Source organism: Ambystoma mexicanum, chromosome 3q (assembly GCF_040938575.1).
Source record: "Ambystoma mexicanum isolate Mex_15411 chromosome 3q, UKY_AmexF1_1, whole genome shotgun sequence".
Lineage (NCBI taxonomy): Eukaryota > Metazoa > Chordata > Amphibia > Caudata > Ambystomatidae > Ambystoma > Ambystoma mexicanum.
In genome coordinates, this window is record NC_090926.1 from 591,829,192 (window position 1) to 591,853,049 (window position 23,858).

Genomic DNA, 23,858 nt, shown 5'->3' on the forward strand with positions numbered 1-23,858 from the left:
TCGCCTGGTGAAGGAATTTATGAAGGCGTTCCCGCCGGTGAAGGCCCCAGCCCCGGCGTGGGAGCTCATCGTGGTGCTGACTAGGCTCATGGGGAATCCGTTAGAGTCTATGCATACAGCACCCTTGAAGTTCCTATTGTGGAAAACAGCTTTTCTTGTGGCCATCACCTCCGCACGGCACGTGGGAGAGATTCAGGCCCTATCTTGCAAGCCTCCATACTTGACTTTTCACGACACGAGGGTGGTGCTCAGGACTCACTCCTCCTTCATGCCCAAGGTGCCATCGGACTTCCACCTCAACGAGCCCTTGGTGTTACCAGTTTTTTTCCCGTCGCCGGACGAGAGGACTTTGCACTCGCTGGATGTAGCTAGAGCGCTGAAGTTCTATGAGGACCGCACAAAGAGTTTTCGGAAGACGTCACAGCTTTTTGTGAACTTTGGCAAGGGTCTATCGAAGGCTTCCATTTCCAGATGGCTCTCCGGCTGTATCATGCACTGTCACCGGTTGGCAAACCGACCGCTGCCCCGGCCGTCCGGGAGCCCATTCGACCAGAGCGATCGCTGCTACTGCAAGCGCTATTGTCTGGTGTGCCCCTGCTGGACATCTGCAGGGCTGCTACGTGGAGGTCGAAATTCTACTGCATCATTCGGGATTCCAGGGAGGAGTCCAGGATCGACCAAGCAGTGCTGCGCAACCTGTTCGCCTGAAGGGCCGGGTGAGGAGGTAAGAGTTGCTTAATGTTGAGCCTTTTGCCACCTCCTGTGGTTGTGCATATGTACTGCTATGTAATCTTATTTCTGATGTTTGTTAATCTGCTTAGAATCACATGCTGTGCATAGGTCGGACATCCAGTGGTCACTGAAGAGTATTGCATTTTGTTTTTCGTAGTCGAAAAGGGACGTCGACAAGGCGTGTCTGAAATACTATCCCTATAGTGACGTGCGTTGTACCCACAATCCCTCACGCGTCGAGGTCCCTCAGATTGTTTTTTTCCGCCCAGCTACTGGTCGCCTTTACGCGGAGCTCCTCGAGAGACATTGCAGATTTCTTCTCCTCGACCTTTGGTCGTTTTCCTACTTAATATATAACACATCGATCCCTCCCTCGACGCAGTTGTGAAGCTGTCTCCGCCGAGCAAGATCTTCGACGGAGGGGACGAGCGGAGGAGATCCTTCGGCGTTGCCGAACACGTGGCCTGGCCTCGCAGGCCAAATACAGTAGGGAGAGTGGGGTCGTGGGACATCTCTGGTTCTTTTCTGAGAATGCCTTTCCTTTTCCCCTTCCTTTCCCTTGGGGTCGTTATCACAATTTATTGCCTCGGCTATGGAGAGGACACCCTTTAGGTTTTGCCCGCTTTGCAAGGGCAAGTTTACTTGGAAGGACAAGCATTCACGGTGTAACCGCTGCTTTCCCCTCGATCACAAAGAGGAGGGTTGGACGGCTTGTCGGCTTCTTAAGCCAAAGTCTCTAAAAGAACGTAGGGTCAAGAGGTGGGCGGCCTACGCTATGTCGAAGGCCGATTCTTCACCCGCCGCTGCTACCACCAACAGTGACGAGGAACGTGATAACACGACCTCCGCTACGGAAGTCGTAGACCCCTCTAAAGAGCGCTCACGCTCTTCGTCGTCTGTCCCCGGCCCCGACGGGCTCGGCTCACGCCCTGCTTATGGGGATGAACACCCCGGCGACACTGACGCACACGATACCACACATAAGCACACAACCCATGGCTCTTCTTCGTCGAAGACGAAGAAAGCATCAGCGCCCAAGGAGACGCAGGTTCCACCGGCGGCCTCCTCGGACCGTTCAGGTTCGAAGCCACTCTCGCAGCCGCGACTAGCGACTGAGCTTTCGGCTAATAAGGGCGCCGCCCCCAAACCATCGGCCGGAGCGCACCAGCAGAGAGCGCACGCCGCCGTAGAACGATCGACACCCGTAACGTCGAAACCACAGCCCTCCGCTGACAAACGAGTCGCAGGGAGCTTGGCGAGGATCGTTGTAGCTGACGCCCAGAAGCGTACGCCGAAAGACACGTCGAGCGCTACGCAAAGGTCGAAAGACACGCCGAAAAAGCCCGAAGAAAGACGGGGACTACCCCCTTCAGTCAGGGGGACCCCAGCACACCGGAAGGCTTTTCGGAAGGCGACGGGACACTTTCCTCGACGTTATGGGAGAGGTCGAGCCGTTTTCAGCTAGATGACACTAATTTTCCCCCGCTAGACCGCTCAGGGGTACCCCATGAAACCATGGAAAGGCTTCATCTCTTTATGGAGAGAATGGAGAGGTTTATGAAGACCCAGAACCCTCCTACTCCCAAGAGAACAAGAGAAGGGCCTCAGGAGGACCCCAGGGCCAAATTCCCGAGACTATTCAATCCCCAGCAGGACACAGCCTCAGATTTCCATAATGTGTATGACCTCACTGGTGAGGAACAATACTTGGAGGAGGAGGAGGATGAATTTGTGGACGATGAAGAGGGACAGAACCAGGAGGAAGGTCTGGAAGACAGCCCAGACATGGTAGGAGAAGGCTTCGGAGAAAATCCAGGAGAAAGACCTTCTCAATCCCCAATCAGTATATTCGGACACTGATGTCCTGAACCTTAATCCTCCTGACAATTCACCTGTTAGAAACACGTCTCCCATTGACGATCAGCCCACATTCAATGCCCTGTTGCGCAGAGCAGCAGCACATTTAGAACTGGACACTGGGGAGATCGCTCCTGAAATAGACTTTGTGGAAAGAGTAATTAAGGAGAAACCCCCGGTCAGCCAGACCATTCCCCTCCTCGCTTCAGTGAAGAGAAGAATCATCCTTTCGCTATCCACACCCGCACTAATCAGAGGAGTTAATCCAAGAATTGAAAAACTTTTCAATCCTTCACCCTCAGACCCGCTGTACATCAGGGGACATTCCATTCCGGATTCCCTTGTAGTAACTAATGCAAGGAAGAGGGCAGGGGTGCCGCTGTCCACCAGCGAGGCACCACCTGACAAGGATGGCAAGAGGTTATATGCCCTTGCAAAGAGAGTCACATCCTCGGCTGCCTTTTCGGCAAGAATTGCGAACAACAATTCTTTGCTAGCTAGCTACGCAGACGCGCAGTGGGCCAAACTGCGCAAAGACGCCGAAGAAGCGCTGGAACCTCTACGTACACGCCTGCTATCAACTATTGGTGAAGGAACCCAGGTCAACCAGAGTATTGTAAAGAACTCTCTGGATGCTGCAGAGCCAGCGGGACGTTCCCTGGTTCAGGGAATACTCCTAAAACGCCATGTATGGCTGCACAACTCAGGGTTCAAACCGGAGACACAGGCGTCTTTAATAAATAAACCTGTTGAAGACTCAAACCTCTTCGGGAAAGCGGTGGATGAGGCTCTGGAGATGGCTAAAAAAGAGTTCGATACTATCAAAACTCTTGACCAGATCTCTAAGCCCACTACCAGATGCGGCTATGGCAACAAACGCTTTTTTCGTGGCCAACGCCAACAGCAGAATCAGCAGCAACACTACCCTGCCACCAATTATCAGACCAATAGTGGGCAGTACAGCCAAAGAGGCCAGCGCCGTGGCAAAGGGAGAGGTCGGGGGTCCACCCCCAGAGGCTCCCAAGCCCCCAATAACACCAAGTGACACGAAGATTCGCGCCCCCTCCCATGCAACACCGGTCGGGGGCCGGATAACATCCTTTCTTCCAGCATGGGAGGGAATAACGTCAGACCGCTGGGTACTTTCCACCGTAGCCCACGGATACTGCATCGAATTCAACGGTTCCCCAACATACAGACCCCCGAGGGGACGACGCATGACACCGGAACACCTTGCCATCCTTCTCCAAGAAGTACAACAACTGCTTGGAAAAAGGAGCCATAGAGGTTGTGCCTCTATCTCAGGTAACGGAAGGTATTTATCCAGTGTACTTCCTTGTACCCAAAAAGGATCTAACCATGCGCCCTGTATTAGATCTGCGCCCAGCGAACAAGTTTATCAAACCCCAGAAGTTTTGTATGGTGACCTTACAGGAAGTGATACCACTGCTATCACAGGGAGATTACATGACAACATTGGACATGAAAGATGCATACTTTCATATTTTAATGTTGCCAGCGCACAGAAGATACCTCAGGTTCATGATAGAGGGCAAACACTTACCAGTTCAGAGTGCTACCCTTCGGCATAGCATCTGCACCAAGGGTATTCACGAAGGTACTGGCAGTGGCAGCGGCCCACCTGCGCAGGTTGTCCATCCCAGTTTACCCTTACCTCGACGACTGGCTCATAACAGGGGATTCTTACGAAACATGCTTCTCCAATACCCAAAAGACTGTAGACCTTTTGTTCCAGTTGGGCTTCTCCATCAACGAAAAGAAGTCCAGCCTAGACCCCAGCCAAATCAAACAATTCCTAGGGGCTCTAATTCAAAAAAAGGACGGCCTCGTCTTCCCCTCCAACGAGAGGGTCCAAAACATGCTGTTTCAGATCCCTCTATATGTGACCGGTCGAGAGGTGACGGTACGCAAAGCAATGCGCTTTCTAGGCATGATGGCGTTGTGTATTTATTTGGTACCTCACGCGCGCCTGCGCCCTATGCAAGAGTGGCTCAACAGCCAGTGGTGTCAGGCCAGCGGACTATGGGACGATCTAGTGGTGGTCTCGCAGGCCTTGGTTCTCTCGCTACAGTGGTGGACAAAGGAAAACCTGGAAAGAGGGGAAACCCTTTGCCACACCCGCGGCCGAAGCCACTCTAACCACAGACGCATCCCTCACAGGATGGGGGGCTCACCTATCCCATCAGACTGCTCACGGAGTGTGGACTCCGAACGTAGCATCCAAACACATAAATCTACTGGAGCTACTAGCTGTGTTCAAGGCGCTAAAAGCCTTCCAGGAACACCTACAAGGCAAGACTGTGTTGGTCCTTACAGACAGCACCACAGCCATGTACTACATCAACAAGCAGGGGGGCACCCACTCTCCAGGACTGTCGAAACTGGCCCAAAATATATGGAAGTGGGCTCTCAAACAAAACATGTTCCTACTGTCCCAACATGTACCTGGGGAACTCAATCTGCTGGCAGACAAACTCAGCAGAGATTTCCCCCTGCCCGAAGAGTACGAATGGTGTCTTCACACAATGGGGATTCCCAGAAATAGACCTGTTCGCAACCCTGGAGAACTCACAATGCCAAAGTTACGCCTCCAGGTACCCCCAGAACCAATCCAAGGGGAACGGTCTGTTGATGCAATGGTCAGGGAAATTTGTTTACGCTTCCCCCCCTCCCCCTGCCCCCCCCTCCCCCTCCAGTCCCCTTCTCAACAAGGTGGTGCACAAGATGCTCCAGGAACAAGTGACCATGATACTGGTGGCCCCAATGTGGGCCCGACAGCCATGGTTCGCTCACTTGATTGAGATGTCTCTATCTCCCCCAGTGAAACTCCCCTGCCCTTACAACATGCTGTCACAAGACAAGGGCAGGACTCTGCATCCATGCCCCCAGAACATGAACTTAGCAGCCTGGCTCCTGAGATCATAGAATTTGGACATCTACAGCTCCCGCAGAGATGCATGGACATCCTCAGGGAAGCCAGAAAACCTAACACTCGCGACTGCTATTCTAGCAAGTGGAAGAGATTTGTCATCTGGTGCAGAGGAAAAAGCATCAACCCGATTGACTGCTCTCCCACACATATTGTTCTATACCTGACCCACTTATTGGATTCAGGTCTAGTGTTCAATTCCATTAAAGTCCACCTAGCGGCACTTTCTGCATACACCACTTCCCAACTCAGTGTCGTGGTGGAAGATCCCTGTTATAAAGGCCTTCATGGAGGGAGTAAAGAGAATACACCCCCCCCAACCCCCCCCCCCCCCCCCCGATAGCTGACCCAACTCCCGGATGGGACGCTCTTTCAAAATCCTTCCAACTTGGGAGAAAAAACTCTGCACACACTAGATGTGCGCCGAAAGGTCATGTTCTCCATGGAAAGAACCAGACCACTGAGGAAGACTCATCAGTTCTTCATCTCGGTGGCAGTTTCAAAGTCCACTATTTCTAGATGGATTGTTCAATGCATCACTCTGCTATACTCTTGCTAAGAGAGAACTGCCCTTTAAGCCAAGAGCACACTCTACTCGAGGCACGGGGGCGTCCATAGCATTCATTGCAAATGTTCCCCTTGAGTCCATCTGCAAAGCGGCTACCTGGAGTTCTGTGCACACCTTTACAAAACACTACTGTCTAGATGCACACTCGAGATCTGACTCCCAGGTGGGACAGGCAGTATTAAGACATCTTTTCTCTACTGTTCCTTCTCATAACCCACCGCCAACTCCGGGTACTGCTCGCTAGTCTATGCACAGCATGTGATTCTAAGCAGATTAACAAACATCAGAAGACAATGCATTACTTACCGTAAAAGCATTTCTGATGGTTGTATCTGCTTAGATTCACATGCGCCCACCCTTCCTCCCCGCTCGGATGGAAGGAACATAGACTTCCTTTTATATCTCTCTTTTCTGTACTCGCTCACGTCTATAAGGCTCCCTCAGGGCAGAAAAATACAAACAGAGGGACCTCGACGCGTGACGGATTGTGGGTACAACGCACGTCACTATAGGGATAGTATTTCAGACACGCCTTGTCGACGTCCCTTTTCGACTACGAAAAACAAAATGCAATACTCCGCAGTGACCACTGGATGTCGGACCTATGCACAGCATGTGAATCTAAGCAGATACAACCATCAGAAATGCTTTTACGGTAAGTAATGCATTGTCATATCTATCTACATGTGTGTGTATATATATATATATATATATATATATATATATATATATATATATATATATATATATATATATATATTCAGTAAAAAAAACTTTGTTAAAGGGACGTTATGGTTCAAAGTAAAACCGAAAAACCCCTAGAATTCGGCAGTTATGGTAAGATAAGCAACCATAACTCGTGCCACTGTGCACTGCTAACACTAACACCCAGGACATCAAAGATGACATCACAAATGTCATTGACATCACTGATGACATCACGTGTGCATTTACTTTTCATGAAAACTCTACAAGGGATTCTTATAATGCTGACCAAAAACTGTCAATCATTGTGATAAATATCATGAGCTAATTAGTGCATTAAGCAATGCATTGATATAAATGGCATTCTATTATGAAGTTCTATCCAGTATAGTAAGCTACTTATGCAGAAACATAGGCAGTGTGTGCAGCATACATGATGGTGCAATATTCATGATCTTGCCATGTTGAATAGTGAAATAACAACTGCTTTCTTATTAGAGTTTTGCGTACTGTGCAGGTACCGTAGCACCAAGGTCCCTTTGTGGGTCCAATCCTTAACGGCTGGTACAACCAGCCGTTAAGGTGGGAACCCGCAAAGGGACCTTGTAATCGGGCGCTAAGGGATTACCGGTACCCTTACCGGTAATCCCTTAGCGCCAGGGTCGTAATGAGGCCCCCTGACTGTTACTGAGCAAAACCACGTGGCCTTGATATGTCAGTAAAGGGACAAAAAGGTGGAGCCAGACATGTGATGTCATCAGTGATGTCATCAATGACATTTGTGATGTCATCTTTGATGTCCTGGGTGTTAGTGTTAGCAGTGCACGGTGGCACGAGTAATGGTTGCTTATCTTACCATAACTGCCGAATTTCAGGGGGTTTTCGGTTTTACTCTGAACCATAACGTCCCTTTAACAAAGTTTTTTTTTTTTTTACTGAATTTCATAGGTTTTTATTAGTGCAACTTAACCATAAAGTCCTTTTCAATGGAGGAAGACCACTAGCATCCTAGGTTCTCAAAGTAGGAACCCAGGGTGGTAAAAAAAGATTTTTCTTCCCAAACCAGGACATCGCAGGCAGGCGTCCCGGTGTAGGAAGGAAAATCTTTTACCAAGATGGACACCAGGAAAAGGGAAGGCAGGGTGTATAAAGAGAACACAACAGGGCATCGGCAGGGGGTCGGGAAGACCAGGAGAGAGACGCAGGGCATGAGTGGGGGGTAACACGGAGACACGGGGCATGAGCAGGGGGTGGAAAGAAGGGAGACACGGGGCATGAACGGGGGTGGGTGGCGGGAGGGGTAGACAAACGGGGCATGAGCAGGGGGTTGGGCGGCGGGAGGTAGAGACACACGGGGCATGAGCGGAGGGTGGGCGGCGGGAGGGGTAGACACACGGGGCCTGAGCGGGGGGTGGGCGGCGGGAGGGGTAGACACACGGGGCCTGAGCAGGGGGTGGGCGGCGGGAGGGAGAGACACACGGGGCATGAGCGGGGGTTGGGCGGCGGGAGGGAGAGACACGCAGGTGTTGGGTGGGGAGAGACACACAGCGTTCGTGTGCAGGTGGCAGATCCCGCTCCTCGGCCCTCCGCTGGCCACCGTGTGCCGATGGCGTCAGCGGGGGCTGGAGGAAAAGGGAAGACACAGAGCATGAGTGGGGGTGACGAGAAGGACACACGGGGCATGAGCGGGGGGTGGGCGGCGGGAGGGGTAGACACACGGGGCCTGAGCAGGGGGTGGGCGGCGGGAGGGGTAGACACACGGGGCCTGAGCAGGGGGTGGGCGGCGGGAGGGAGACACACGGGGCATGAGCGGGGGTTGGGCGGCGGGAGGGAGAGACACGCAGGTGTTGGGTGGGGAGAGACACACAGCGTTCGTGTGCAGGTGGCAGATCCCGCTCCTCAGCCCTCCGCTGGCCGCCGTGTGCCGATGGCGTCAGCGGGGGCTGGAGGAAAAGGGAAGACACAGAGCATGAGTGGGGGTGACGAGAAGGACACACGGGGCATGAGCGGGGGGGTGGGAGGAACAGGAGACAGACACGGGCATGAGCGGGGGTGGGGGACTTACTGTGTAGGCGGGATACAAAGCCTCTCATGCGAGGAACAAAGATGGCGGGTGTCTCGGAAGCCAGACGCACTGCACGCTTTCACCGCATCCAATGAGAGAGCACGTCCGATGTCCGCGGACATCACGCAAGCTGCTTGCCCATCACCGTTCTGTCCGCGGAGCGAACAGGGAAGTGTGTCCGCGAAGCGAACACAGATATCACTAATTTTTTCACTTACATTTTTGTCATTTTTTTAAAAACTACTGGACGGATTTACACCAAATAAAGCAAAGCATGCTTTCGGGACCAAGTCGCCAATCCTGCCGCAAATTTCGTGTAAATCCGTCCAGCGGTTTGGGCTGCGGGCGTGAGCAAAGTTTTTTCCCATTATGTCTATGGGTGCAAAGTTTGGTGAGGATTCGTCCAGGGAGAGCGAAGTTATAAGCCGCCCAAAAAGTGCTCTTCCTATGGAAACAGCAACTTGACCATTACTACATGCCCACTACCGTGGCCATGTTATTTTTATATATATATATATGTGGCCATATATATATATATTCCGTCCTCCCAACCTTGTGATCCAGTGAACATGATTGCAATTACTCTCCACACCTAAAGTTGCACCAAAGCACTTTGCCAGTTTGTTGTTTGCGCCAAATAATTTTTTGCCAGTCATTTAAGTTTGCTGCAAATGGCCTGGCGACTGACATTTTATGAATGGGACAGTAGCTTATAACTTGGAATATTGCACTTGTACAGGTTTTATAAACTGACATCATACTCAAAAATCCAATACATGTGACTTAAGCCTCACCCCTGCTTGTGTCCCCTTCCCCTGTCTTTGGGGAGTGCCCTTCCTCACTGCCCCTTCACAGGTAAAATCTCACCTCACTCACTTTTCTTTTTTATCTTGCAGGACTATGACTTGTGCATCACCTGCTACAACACTAAGACGCATGAGCACAAGATGGAGAAACTTGGCCTTGGACTTGACGATGAGAGCAACAACCAGCAGGCGGCTGCCACTCAGAGCCCTGGTGATTCTCGACGCCTCAGCATCCAACGTTGCATCCAGTCCCTGGTGCATGCCTGCCAGTGCCGCAATGCCAACTGCTCCTTGCCATCGTGCCAGAAAATGAAACGTGTGGTGCAGCACACCAAAGGCTGCAAGCGAAAGACCAACGGTGGCTGCCCCATCTGCAAGCAACTCATTGCGCTCTGCTGTTATCATGCCAAACACTGCCAGGAGAACAAATGCCCTGTACCCTTCTGCCTCAACATTAAACACAAGTTAAGGCAACAGCAGCTGCAACATCGACTGCAGCAGGCGCAGATGCTCCGCCGGCGCATGGCCAGCATGCAAAGGACTGGCATAGGTGGGCAGCCACCACAGCAAAACCTCCCCTCCCCTACCTCTGCTGGGCCCACTACTCCCACAGGCCAGCAGCCAACAACGCCTCAGACACCACAGCCTGCACCCCAGCCTGTCTCACAGCCAGCTCCACCTAACAGCATGTCGCCTTACACCATGCAAAGGACTCAACCTTCAGGCTCTGTTTCACAAGGTAAAGCCGGTGGCCAACTTACTCCACCTACACCACCACAGGTGCCACCGCAGCAGGTGCAGGGTCCACCCCCAGCAGCTGTGGAGATGGCACTGCAGATTCAGAGAGCAGCAGAGACACAGCGGCAAATGGCACATGGACAGATCTATCAGAGGCCCATCATGAACGCACACCAGATGTCCTCCATGAATGCCATGGCACCTGTGGGCATGAACCCACCACAGCAACCCCGGGTGCCTGTCCATGTCGAGCAAGGAATGGCAACACAGACAATGATGCAGCAGCCACAGCAACAGCAGGCACAGTGGGTGCAAGGGGGACTTTCACAACCCCAGCAGATGCAACAGGGCATGCCACGTTCTTCCATGATGGTACCTCAGCAAAGCCAACCAATGAACATGCACCAACAGCCAGGTATGGGGCCTGGGTCTGGACAGCCCAAGCCTGGCTCTGTGCCTCAAGCTGCCCTACAAAACCTTTTGAGGACACTCCGGTCTCCCAGCTCACCAATGCAGCAGCAGCAAGTGCTCAACATCTTGCACTCCAACCCCCAGCTTCTGGCTGCCTTCATCAAGCAGCGAGCTGCCAAGTATGTGGGCAACCAGAACCCCCAAGGCATGCCACAGGGCATATCTCAGGGAATGCCTCAGGGTATGCCCCCGGGGCTTCAGCAGCAGGCGGCCATGCAAGGACAACAGGGCATGAGCCCAATGCAGGCAGCTGTTCAGAGGCCCAACATGCCCCAGCAGCCACAGGCTTCGCAGCCACCACCTCAGCAAAGCATGGGAGGCATGAACCCCCAAGGGCAGCCTATGAGCATGAACCATGCTGCCATGTCCCCGCAGTTCCGAGAACTTTTAATGCGGCGGCAGCAGATGATGCAGCAGCAACAGCAGCAGCAGCAGCAGCAACATCAGCAGCAATCGTCTGGGCCAGGGCTGGGTCCTGCAATGCAAAATCACAGCCAGTTTCAACAACCACAGGGCCTCAGCTACTCCCAGCAACAACAGCAACAGCAGCAGCAACGAATACAGCACCATATGCAGATGCAACAGCAGCAAGGTGGCATGGGACAAATGGGGCAGCTGCCTCCGGGCATGAGTGCTGAGACTGGGGCCAGCCTGCAACAGGCGTTTCAGCAACGACTTCTGCAGCAGCAAATGGGCTCCCAGGCTCAATCTAATCCTATGAGCCCCCAGCAGCACATGTTGTCTAACCAGGCTCAATCCCCGCATCTACAGGGCCAGCAACTCCCTTCTTCGCTCACCAGCCAGGTGCGCTCCCCGCAGCCTGTGCCCTCACCCCGTCCCCAGTCGCAACCACCCCATTCCAGCCCCTCTCCGAGGATGCAGCCCCAGCCCTCACCTCACCATGTCTCCCCTCAGACAAGCTCTCCCCATCCAGGCCTGGCTGCTGCCCAGGGGCTTCCCATGGAACACTTTGCTAGCCCGGACCAGAATGTAATGCTCTCGCAGCTTGCAGGTAACCCTGGCATGGCTGGCCTGCATGGGCCTGGACCCTCTGAACTGGACAACTCAGACTTGAATTCCACCCTTTCACAAAGCACGCTAGACATACACTAGACAGGTGGCGCCATAAAAATCAGTCCCTGAATAAGGGGCATGGACGGAGACGCAAACCTTGTTCTTGTCAAGCAGACTTTTTATACCGAAGACAATTTTTTTTTTTTTTGAATCATTCATGTGCAAGAACATCCTTTTTTTGTTAAGCCTGTCCCCACAGCACCTCTGTTCCATCTCTGCAGACGGAGCATGCAGAAGTGGCCCCCATGGGCGGAGGTTAGGCCCTCCCCACCCCAGCACAGACCGTTACACAAAGTCTATTTTTGTTATGACGGGTCGGTGGGAGTCAGCCTCTTCTCCCACATGGAAGGGGTGTTTTCCTGGAGGGGAGGGGGCTTGGTGGGTTTAAGAGCACGCTCTAATTTCCTTGCTGGCAAACCTCTTCCTGTCTACCCATGTCTCGTTACGTTTTACTTATTATTATATATTTTTTTTAAATTAATGAAAAAATGTTATATCAATAGCTTTTATGGACTGTCTGTTGAATATTTTGGGTTTCGCCCCCTCCCCCTTTGCTCTCCTCTAATTTCCATTCCCCCTTCCACTCCCTCCTCCCTTTTCACGGTTTTTGCAGGAAGAGCCTTTCTGAAGAAAGAAAGGGGAAAAACAGTATATATGTATAAATATATATATCAAAGAATATTTCTCTTGGTTGGAAAAAATGATGTCAGCTCTTGAGCAAAATATGTACACAGCAGATACCAACCCCAGACACAACACAATTGGCCAAGCTGAGTCACCTTGGATACACCACTCACCCCCCTCCTTTTTTGACATTTTCTATATAAAGTTGTCTGAGAATGAAGTGTGAAGTATTAAATTTGTAAATGTAGAGAAGACGCCCCCTTTCCCTCCAAGTCCTCTGGAATACTATGGCAGCTGCCAAACCGATGGAGAATATATATATTGTGGATTATTCTGTTTCTTGCAAATATTTTTTTGTTATTTTTACATCTAACAACGAAAAAAAGAAAAAAAAATCTCCCCTCAAGAACTGGGTAGGGGAAGGGGCTGGAGTCGGGTGGAGTAAAAAAAGGATTCTGAGGGAATGGATTTCCAGGGGGACATTTTGGGGGACGTGGGCAGAGCCCGACGGGGGTTGTCGGACATGTCAGACCCCGCCCCCTTGCCCCATACCCTCCCTTCCACTTTCTGAAAAACTTGAACAGCAAAAAACTTAAAGGCGCAAAGCCTGAACTGGCTGTAAATCATGCAGTGCGAACGATTACCTATAAATATGAACTTTGAATCACTGTATAGATGTTGCAATTGATTTCTTATTACCTATTGCTAAATAAACTGTGTGAGACAGACCGAAACTCTGGATACCAGTGGTCTCTTTCTTCCCCTTTCTGTACAGCCTGCCTCGATCTGGTATTGGCATGAGGAGTTCTGCAACGTTAGTATGTCTTGACAGGAAAATGCATTTTCACGGATTCAACCTGCAACCCTCCTGTATGCTACTCCATAGAGCTGGGAGATTAATCAAGTTTTGGAGATAAATCAATATATTTTCAAAAGTGATATAGGATTAGACTATCGTTAACATTTAACTATACATGTTTGTGTGTATATTTCTGAGGCTTGTGGATTTGCTTAGATCACATGCTATTCATAGGCTGACTTCTAATGTAGTCGCAGAGTATTACATGATTTGTTTTCGAAACTCAAAAGGGACTTTGACTGGGCGTGTCCGTAATACTATCCCGAGTGTGAAGTCTACTGTACCCATGGTCCTTCACGTTTCTGGGTTCCTCAGTTTTTTTTTTCTTTTTTTTCCTGCCATCCAGTTTGGTTGTATTTTTGTATAGCGCACCGGGCTGTTAAGCAACTGGGCGCGTGTGAAGTCTTAGGTTACAGTTACATAAGTATCTTACATTTGTTAGGTTACATTTACATATATATCTTACATTTACTATCAACGTTATATTTACATATATATTTAACATTTACCATCAAGGTATTAGTTACAACTGAAGATTGTATTTGTTTTTACATAGGCAACTTGACATAGCCATAAGCAGAGGTATGCAGAGTGGAGATATGCATGTTGGCTTCATAGGTGAGGTTACGGATACATATATATGGTTCACATTTACAATTATTGGCAACATAAAGGATTGCCAGAGGTATACAGAGAGGAGAGTTAACATGGGTGTGCTTATCTCAACACAAGTGTCTTGGTGGATGGGAGCTGGCCAGTTAAGGGTAATGCGTCAGCAGTCGTTGGTGTGTAGCCAGAGTTTAGCATTGGATTTGAAGGAGTGGAAGGAAGATGTGGCTCTTATGGAATCCGGGATAGAGTTCCATAGGTGAGCTGCCAGTACTGGGAAGCTTGAGCCTCCAGTTCTTTTCAGATTGAAGTTGGGGATTCTAATACTATTGGCTTGAGCCTTTCTGATGGGGCGTTCGGATGTATGCTTGGTGAATTTCTCTGTGAGGTATGCAGGTGCTTTGTTATTGAGACAAATATGTGTAATGTTCAGGGTTTTAAGTTTGATTCTGTCATTGATGGCCAACCAATTGATGGCTCTTCTTTGGTCAGATATGTGCTGTCTTTTGGGAATGCCTAATGCTGTTCTAAGGGCGTTGTTTTGCAGGGTTTGGAGTTTGTATTTTTGCTATTGCCTAGATAAAGTGTGTTGCAGTAGTCTAGTTTCGATGGGATTAAAGCCTGTGCTACAGTGATGCAGCTGTCGGTGGTCAGAAATGGTTTACATGCATGAATTAGTTTACAAGTGTAGCTTGTTGCTGACGCTATGGCATTTACTTGCTTGTAAAGGTTGAGGGCTGAGTCTAAAAAGAAGCCTAAGGTTTTAACTTCCTTGGCTACGTTGATTTTAATACCATCAATGGTGATGGATTTGTACATGTGGGAGTTTGTTCACTGGTGGATCCAATGATTAAAAGCTCGGTTTTACCGGCAAGACATAAACCGTGTGGCCATCCAGGTTTGTATGATTTGATAGATTTTGTTTATGAAGTTAGTGTTTTTGTCGTCTCCTTGGATTGGGATGAGGATCTGGGTGTCATCAGCATAATTAGTATATGAGACACCCAGTTTGTCCAGGATATCGAAGAGTGGCTTTGTAAAAATGTTATACGAAGTAGGGGGGGAGACAGATGATCCCTGAGGAACGCCACAGGTGATGGGTAATGGGTCAGCAGCTGAAGTGAGTGAAAAGACTTAGTTCTGTTATCCAGGTAGGAGTTTATCCATCCAGTGGCCTTAGTGGAGAAGTTGGGAGCTGATTTGAGATGGTTGCATAGTACTTTATGATCTACCAAATCAAAGGCAGCTGACAGATCTAGGAGTAGAAGAATTGAGGTGTCTCCTCTGTCTTTATGCTCATCTAGTTTGTTCTTGAGATCAAGGAGTGCCATCTCGGTTCTGTGTCTCGGTCTGAATCCAGATTGTCTGGTGCCCAGTAAGTTATTAATCTCCAAGTAGGATTGAATCTGTAGATATGCAGCTTTATCTAAGATTTTAAGGTGGAACGGTCGTTATGGGTCTATAATTCGTTGGGACACTAGGATCTAGGTTAGCTTTTTTTAAGAGGGGTAATATCCAGGCCTCTTAAGGTTGGTAGGCACAGAGCATGATTTAAAGGATGAGTTGATAAAGGAGGTAACGAAAGGAGCTAGTTCTTGTGCAGCTTCTTTGATAATGGTGGCTAGGCAGGTATCGCCAAGACATCGAGAAGGTTTAAGAGATGTAATGATATTCTTAGCTTCTGCAATGGAGATGGCTCTAAAGTTGAATTGGTTGTTTGCTTTAGTTTGGTTGATGGCGAGTTCATGTAAGATGGCTTCTTGAGTGGAGAGCGCAATGTGGAGGGAGGATCTTTTGGCTGATATTGTCTTGCAGCATGGTGATTTTAATGCATAAGCATTTAGAATGTTAGTGCACCAAGCTTTCTTTGGTGCAAGAGTCTACCGGTGCGATAGGGGATTCTAATTCTCTGAGGATAGAAAAGATTTCCCTGTGTTTGAATTTGCCTTTTTGATTCAGTCGTTAAGTTTCTTTTTTTTTTTTTTTTTTTTTTGCATGTATGATTTGTTTCTTGTATCTATTAGTGTGAGATTTTTTTTGGGGGGGGGGGGGGGTTTCCCGCAAGCTTCTGCTTGTCTTTTTTCTTTGCGCAGGTCTTTTAGGCTAGGAGTGAATCAAGTGTTAAGATGGGCAATAGGTTTAGATTTGCTCAGTTTCAAAGACGCAATGGCGTCTATAAGCTGAGTTGATAATGTTATTGTACAGGTCAACCAGATCATTAGGGTTGGTGATCAGATTGGAATGATTGGATTGCTGAATCAGAGGGAGAAGATTCGTGACTGATGTTTTTTTTTTACAGCGGGGTGAGGGCTGGTGGTGCCGGTAGTTTGGTTGTCTTTGATTGAGGTAAGTCAGATAGTAAGCGAGATCAGATAATGATCAGTCCATATGCATGGTTCTATGGCAGTTATGAGTTTGCACAGTTCTTCTGGCCAATGCCTTTCATTAGATAGTTTAAATTTAGACTTTCTTGCTATTCTTTCTACAACCGACCATCGCCCGCTGTTAGCACTGATTTTCTATACTCTGGCCTTGTGGATAGATGTATAGAAGGCCAACCTATTGTGACAGGGACAACTCTTTGGGAGCTGTCAAGGTAGCAGTAACGAGTGGTCTAGGCCAAGTATCAAGAGGTGGTGACCTTGTAAAGGGCCCACAATGAGTTCATACAATGGGAGTCATAAATTACACTTGGACAATGTTTAAAAATATTTATGTATGGCCAAACAGCACTGGAAAATGACTGAGTTAGGAGTATCACACAACACTAAAAATAGGATACATATATACAGGATACATATATACAGTCACTAGAGTAGGGCATAATACAGATCAACCCCTTGTAAAGGAAAGTATGAATTTGATTATGGACTACAGGTCCACAGAGAATTAGCCCTAGTTTCACAAGTCCTTCCCTAAGTTAACTGGAGCCTTATGCCCAAAAGTTCAGACAACGTTCTAATAACGCTGGAAAAAATGAAGGTAGGGTCTCTGGGGTCCAGTGAACGATTCCACGGGTTAGAGGAGTTATTCTAACAAGTGTCCCTAACTTTCGGAAGGCGTGCGCAAACGAGCAATGGCAAAGCCAAAATGTTATCAAAGTTTGTACAACTTGGCAAAACTTGTAAAAGGAGTTTAGGGGGACAGGCAAGAACCACTGTAACTCACCCATGTACTCTGATTCTTCACAGGACTTGGCAGGTCGATAGAACAATGGCGTGGTCTCTTTTCCTGCCGTCGCCCTTAGTTCGTAGGGGTTGCAGGTTCAAACAGATCTCCGGTCAGTGTCTTTGGCTGGTGCAGAACTCTTGGTTGAAGAATGCTGCAAAACAAGATGCAGGACCCCTCTCAGGACTGGACTATATTCGGGTGAGCTGTTTCGGGCGGCGGTCACCGCAGCATGGTGATGCAGAGGGGCTTGCTTGTCACAGTCAGACTTTCCCTCCTATCTCGGGTCCCCTTGACACTAGGTCTCCAATATGTCACTGAGGTAAGCCTTGTTGGACAAGCTGAGGATCCCACAAGTTCCAGGCCTTACCTCAGAACGGTGGCATCGGCAGCATGGTAGCCCAAACTCGGAGCTGGTCAGCCACAGGGCGGTTCCAGGGCACTTCCGAAGGCTCTTCTTCGCAGGGTACAGAGCAGATGTCGGGAATGTATGTTCACTCCACTGAAAGGGTCGCAGCTCCCTTACAGGACTGCTTGCGATGGACAGCAAAATGGGGCTCTTCCAGGACAGCAGCAGAAGTTGGTCGCCAGGTCTCCTTCAGATTTCTCCAGGGTGGGTGCGCAGGGGTCCTCCTTATCCCAAAAGCCAGGTAAGCGCAGAAATTCCCACTAGCCAATAGTGGATCTAGCCCCCATACACCCCAGCAGTGGTCCAATCAGGACCACTGGTTTGAACACTCATACATATCACTCGCACACTGAAACAAGTTGGTGGATTGGGATCAGACATTCCCAGCCCACTTCCTGCCAGCAAACACGCATAGCCCTCCAGTAGCCCACCAAAAGCCTCTGCTATCCCAGGCACTGGAAGCCCATATAAGGATTTTCCTGGCATCACAGGCCAGGAAGAAGTCTAAAAGACAAGATGGCCAAAGGACAAGCTTAAAACCTTGTGGCATGGCCATGTTTGGTCACTAGCCACAGTTAGTAGCCAAACGCGGTAAGGCTAAAGCGAAAGCACCAAAAAATGGTAAACCACTGCTGCCACTTGCTTGTCCTTTTGGCACACCTAGAGTAACCAAAAATCCTCAGTGTTAGACTAGGGCAAAAACAAAAGTGTACCCCATTGTACTGCATCGTAAAATGCATGGTATAATGAGAAGTTACAAAAGTTACCAAAGTAGTAACCGTATCAAGGCTAAGGGAAACAATGTTGCCACGTACTGACAACATGAAGGACATGTCAGTTTCCCCATAACAGATGAGCAAAAGATGGTGTAGTAAAGCTTAAGTCTTCACTGCACTATAAAACATGTCTGATTCAAAAGCAAAAAGTTTAAGGGTCCAAATAAATGGTACGAAAGGTGCAGTAAAGAGATTTCTGATGCTGGTTAATCTGCTTAGAATCACATGCTGTGCATATAGTCTGACATCCAGTGGTAACCGCAGAGTATTGCATCTTGTCTTTCTATAATCGAAAGGGGACTTCGACATTTGCGTGCCTTTAACACTATCCCTACGTGACATGTAGTGTACCCAAAATCCCTCAAGCGTCGAGGTCCCTCAAATTGATTTTTTCTGCCCAGCATACTGGTCGCCTTATGCGGAGCTGGTCCAGAGACATTGCTATTGTTGTCCTTTGACCCTCTGGTCGTATATTGTAAAATTATTGATTATCCTACCGTCCATTCCATCAGTCTGTTTCCTTATCTGCGCCGAAACCGGTTCCACAGACCTTCGACTGACAGTGGTCGGTCAGTGCTGCCAACAACTTGGCCTACACAGTAGGGAGAGTGGGGTCTGGGTGAACATTTCCTTTTCTGAGATTGCCTATCCCTTTCTTCTCTCTTTGTTCCCTGGGTCTCTTCGTCACTATATTTTTCCTCGGCTATGGAGAGGACTCTGTTTAGGTTTTGACCTTCTTGCAAGGCCAAATTGCCTTGGAAGGATAAACAGGTGAATCACGACAAGACGGCTTGTGCGGCTAGCAGGCTCCTGCATCCAAAGACACTAAAGGAACACTGTTTACTGTTGGGTGGCCTATGGAATGTCACAGGTCGAGTCTAGTTCTCCCGCTGCCACAACCGCCGATTGTGACGAGGGGCTTAGTGATGAAGAGGCTGCCGATTCGGAGGCCATTGACTTCTTGACGGAGCAGTCCCTCTCTGCGTTGTCCGTCCCCAGCCCAGTCAGGCAAGACTCGGGTCCTGCTATGGGGACTGTACTCCCCGGTGACAAGTATGTATACTCTCTACACATTAAAGACACGAGACGTCTTCGACAAAACGGTCAACAGCCCATAGCGCCAACAGGCACACCAAATATTTCGCCCGTGCCCGCCGGTCGTCCGGATAGGCAGCCCTCCCTGCAACCGCAGGTGCACCTTGTGAAAGGGCATTCTAAATCGAAGGGCGCTGCCCCCAATACTCAGACCGTCGAGACTCTTTGGAAGAAGGCATCCACGGTCGAGAAGGCCCCGGTTCTGCCGAAAGCATCGCTAGGTTTATTTTGGCGGATAATTGGAAGCAACGGTCTAGGAATTTGTCGATACCCAAGGAGCGCCGGTTGAAGTGGTTGGCCGTGTACTGAATAACGCGCGTGGAGCCTCCCTCCCCTGCCGCGACACCAGCCGAGAGTGACGGGGGTACATCGGATGACCAAACGTCCAACGCGGATGTTGTAAACCTTGAGGCGGACAATTCTAGAGCCGCCACGCCAGTCCCCGACCCTTCCAGGCTCGACTCCAGTCTTGCTACAGGGACCACACCCGGTGACAGGGGTGTACAATCGCACCACACAAAACACACAACCCAAGCGCCCTCCTCAACGACCTCGTCGAAGAAGGCGCAAGCGCCATCGGATCGATCTGACCCGAAGCCTTCCCCGCATCCGCAGTAGCGCATGACTGGGCTTAATAAACATAACAAAGGCGCTACTCCCCAAACTACACACGCCGAAGTTTCTGAACAAGAAACTTTGACGAGTTTCAAGGTTTCCAAGGCCCGTGCAGGCCCGAAAACTACGAGTAGGCCTCTACCCGAAAAGCCATCATCGGAGGCTTTGTCCCCCAAAGATTCGGTAACAGAGCATCAATGGGATTGCTACGGCGGTGGGCCTAGTACCGATTTCGCCCACAGTTATGGGCCAATCCGCCAAAAGGTTTTCCACGGTTTTGGAAGACGATCCTGAGGACTCTTACGAAGAGAGCCAGGTACCCCTCTCAAGCACCCTGAGGAGATCCTCTGAGCGCCTTAGGGCGGAGGACCCGGTTCCTGCTCAGCTAGGTCCATTTGGGTCATCCAAGTGGACCACGGAGCAATTTGAGGGGTATATGGATCGGCTGCAGCAGGTTTTCGGGGCTTCTGATCAACCTCCGCCGAAAAAAGCTCGGGTAGACCCTAACCCTCATACACAAGTTGCCCAACACCTAGATGTTCAACATTGTTGATTAAGATGATTTCCAGAAGGGCACGTATAGAGACATTCTATACAGAAGAAGAGGAGACTTCTTTTCTGGACAATTATGGGGAAGATGAAGGCGCAACGGACAACTGGGAGGACACCCAGCAGGACGATCACAATTCTGATATCGTTTGCCTCGACTCTCCCCCATCCACACTGGTTCGTCAAACTCCCCCGGTGGATGATCAAATGGCTTTCAACAACACGTTGAAAAAAGCAGCCGAATGCTTTAAAATTGCCACGCTTGAGGCATTGCCTGAACAGGATTTCGCGGAAAACATTATTAATGGCAAGCCAGTGTATCCCTCTCTTGAGCTCTGTAAAGAGATGGCTGGCCCCTTCTTTACTCACACCCGCTCAGACTAGGGCTGTGAACCCAAGGGTCGAAAAACTCTTCGGGCCCTCCCCCACCAACCCGCTTTATATCAGAGGGCACGCAATCCCAGACTCGCTGGTGGTGACCAACACTTGCAAGAGAGCAGGGGTGCCCCTTGCCACGGGAGTCACCCCCGGACAAGGAATCCAAAAGGTTGTATGCCTTAGGCAAACGGGTCACGTCTGCGGCTGCTTATACCGTCCGGATTGCCAATAACACAACGTTACTGGCAAGCTACGTCGATGCCCAATTGAACCTACTCCAGGAAGGCCTTCAGGAGGTTCCGGAACCAACCAGAGCCAAGCTTCTCGCCATTGTCTCGGAGGGCAAACTTGCCAATCAAAATGTTGTAAAGAATACCCTGGACTCCGCAGAGACAGCAGGCAGGTCTCTCGCACAGGGTACTCTCCTGAAGAGAGACGCGTGGCTGCGCACGTCGGGTTTCAGGTCTGAGACCCAGGCATCCATCATCAACAAACCCATAGAAGAGGCCAACCTCTTCGGGAAGGCAGTAGACGATGTGTTGGAGACAGCCAAGAAGGAGCATGAGACTATTAAGTCGCTGCACCAGATTTCCCAAAAACCCTCTTCACAGAGGGGCAGCAATTCTCGGCGGTCCTTTCGAGGACAAGCCCACGCCGCTCAAAATAATTTCGGCACAGGCAACTTCAACTCAAGTCAACCGGCTGCAAGCCCCACTTACTACCCCCAGAGGGGTCAGAAGCGCGGAAAGAAATAGAGGCAGAGGCTCCAATTCCAGAGGTGCATCAACCTCGGGTCAGAAATGACCACCAAGTTCAGGTCCCCTCCCATGTCTCACCAGTCAGGGGCTATTAACATCTTTCCTCAAGGCATGGGAGGGGATAACTTCAGACCAGTGGGTATTAAAGACGGTCACCCATGGTTACTGCGTGCAATTCGCCCAACCCCTACAGTTCAGACCGCCGAAACATCGACTCCTTTCACCGGAACATCTGCAGATCCTGGTCCAAGAGGTGGAGGCGCTGCTGGGAAAGGACGCCATAGAAGCCGTCCCGATTTTTCAGGTAAACGAGGGTATTTATTCAATATACTTCCTTGTGCCCAAAAAGGATCTCACCATGCGTCCTGTTCTAGACCTGCGCCCAGCGAACAAGTTCATAAAGCCCCAGAAGTTTCGCATGGTAACACTGCAAGAGGTGATCCCATTGCTAAAACAAAGGTACTCATGACAACATTGGATATGAAAGATGCATACTTTCATATTTCAATGCTGCCAGCGCACAGAAAATTCCTAAGGTTCGTGATTCAGGACAAACACTACCAGTTCAAGGTACTCCCCTTCGGCATAGCCTCGGCGCCACAGGCGTTTACCAAGGTCCTGGCAGTGGCAGCAGCTCACCTGCGCAGACTTTCAGTTCTAGTTTACCCTTACCTCGACGATTGGCTCATCACGGGGGACTCGTTCGACGTTTGTTTCTGGAACACCCAAAAGACATAAAATCCTAGGCTGAACAGTAGGTCTACTAACAACGAAAAGAAATCCAGCTTAGTCCCCAGCCAAGTAAAACAGTTCCTGGGGGCTCTAATTCGCACGGAAGACGGTCTAGTCTTCCCTTCCAGCGAGAGGGTTCAGAACATGTTCTCTCAAGTTCCTCAGTATGTAGCCAGTCGGGAGTTGACGGTACGCAAAGCTATGCGTTTGCTAGGGATGATGGCGTCATGCATATACTTGGTCCCCCACGCGTGGCTGCGCATGCGTACCATGCAAGAGTGGCTCAACAGCCAGTGGTGTCAGGCCAGCGGACAATGGGAAGATCTGTTAGTTGTCTCGCCAGCCCTTGTTCTCTCTCTGCAGTGGTGGTCGTGAGAGAACCTCTTGAAGGGGAAAACCTTCACCACCCCTGCAGTGGAAGCCACTCACAACAGACGCATCTCTCACAAGGTGGGGGGCTCACCTGCTTCAACAGACAGCGCACGAAGTGTGGTCCCCTCAGGTAGCGTCCAACCATATAAACCTACTGGAGCTACTAGCAGTGTTCAAAGCATTGAAAGCCTTTCAGGAGCAACTGCAAGGGAAGACGGTGCTGGTCCTAACCGACAGCACAACAGCAATGTATTATCTGAACAAGCAGGGGGGGCACTCACTCTCCAGGGCTAGCCAAGTGTCCCAAAACATCTGGATATGGGCTCTCAAACACAAGATGTTCCTGATATCCCAACATGTTCCAGGGGAACTCAATCTTCTGGCAGACGTACTCAGCAGAGTTTTTCCTCTGCCAGAAGAATACGACTGGCGTCTGCACGAAGACATTGTATCTGTCTTCGCAGAATGGGGGTTTCCAGAGATTGACCTGTTCGCTACTCAGAACGCCCAATGCCCAGATTACGCCTCCAGGTACCCCCAGAACCGATCCAAGGGGAACGGTCTCTGGATAACTTGGTTGGGGAAATTTGTTTACGCCCCCCCCCCCCCCCCCGACTCCCCTTCTGAACAAGATAGTACACAAGATGCACCAGGAACCAGTCACCATGATTCTGGTGGCTCCCATGTGGGCCCGCCAACCCTGGTTTGCGCACCTGATGGAAATGTCCCTCTCCCCACCAGTCAAGCTGCCCTTCCCGTACAACATGTCTCAAGACGGGGGGAGACTCTGCACCCATGCCCACAAATTCTGAACTTAGCAGCCTGGCTCCTGAAGTCAGAGTTTGGACATCTGCAACTCCCTCAAAGATGCATGGACATACTGAGGGAGGCAAAAAAGCCTAACACACGTTATTGCTATGCCAGCAAATGGAAACGTTTTGTCATTTG

The 23,858-nt window shown here is 50.0% G+C and overlaps 1 protein-coding gene across 9 annotated transcripts in view; it reads left to right on the forward strand.

Moving 5' to 3' along the window:
* Nucleotides 1-13,324, forward strand: part of EP300 (E1A binding protein p300) — a 744,806-nt gene extending 731,482 nt beyond the window's left edge. For all 9 annotated transcript variants that reach the window (XM_069654423.1, XM_069654428.1, XM_069654427.1 and 6 more), the window contains one exon: nucleotides 9,774-13,324. In XM_069654423.1, the coding sequence (XP_069510524.1) occupies nucleotides 9,774-12,005 (2,232 nt within the window). In that variant the 3' untranslated portion in view covers nucleotides 12,006-13,324. The remainder of the gene's footprint in view (nucleotides 1-9,773) is intronic.
* Nucleotides 13,325-23,858: the final 10,534 nt, after the last annotated feature.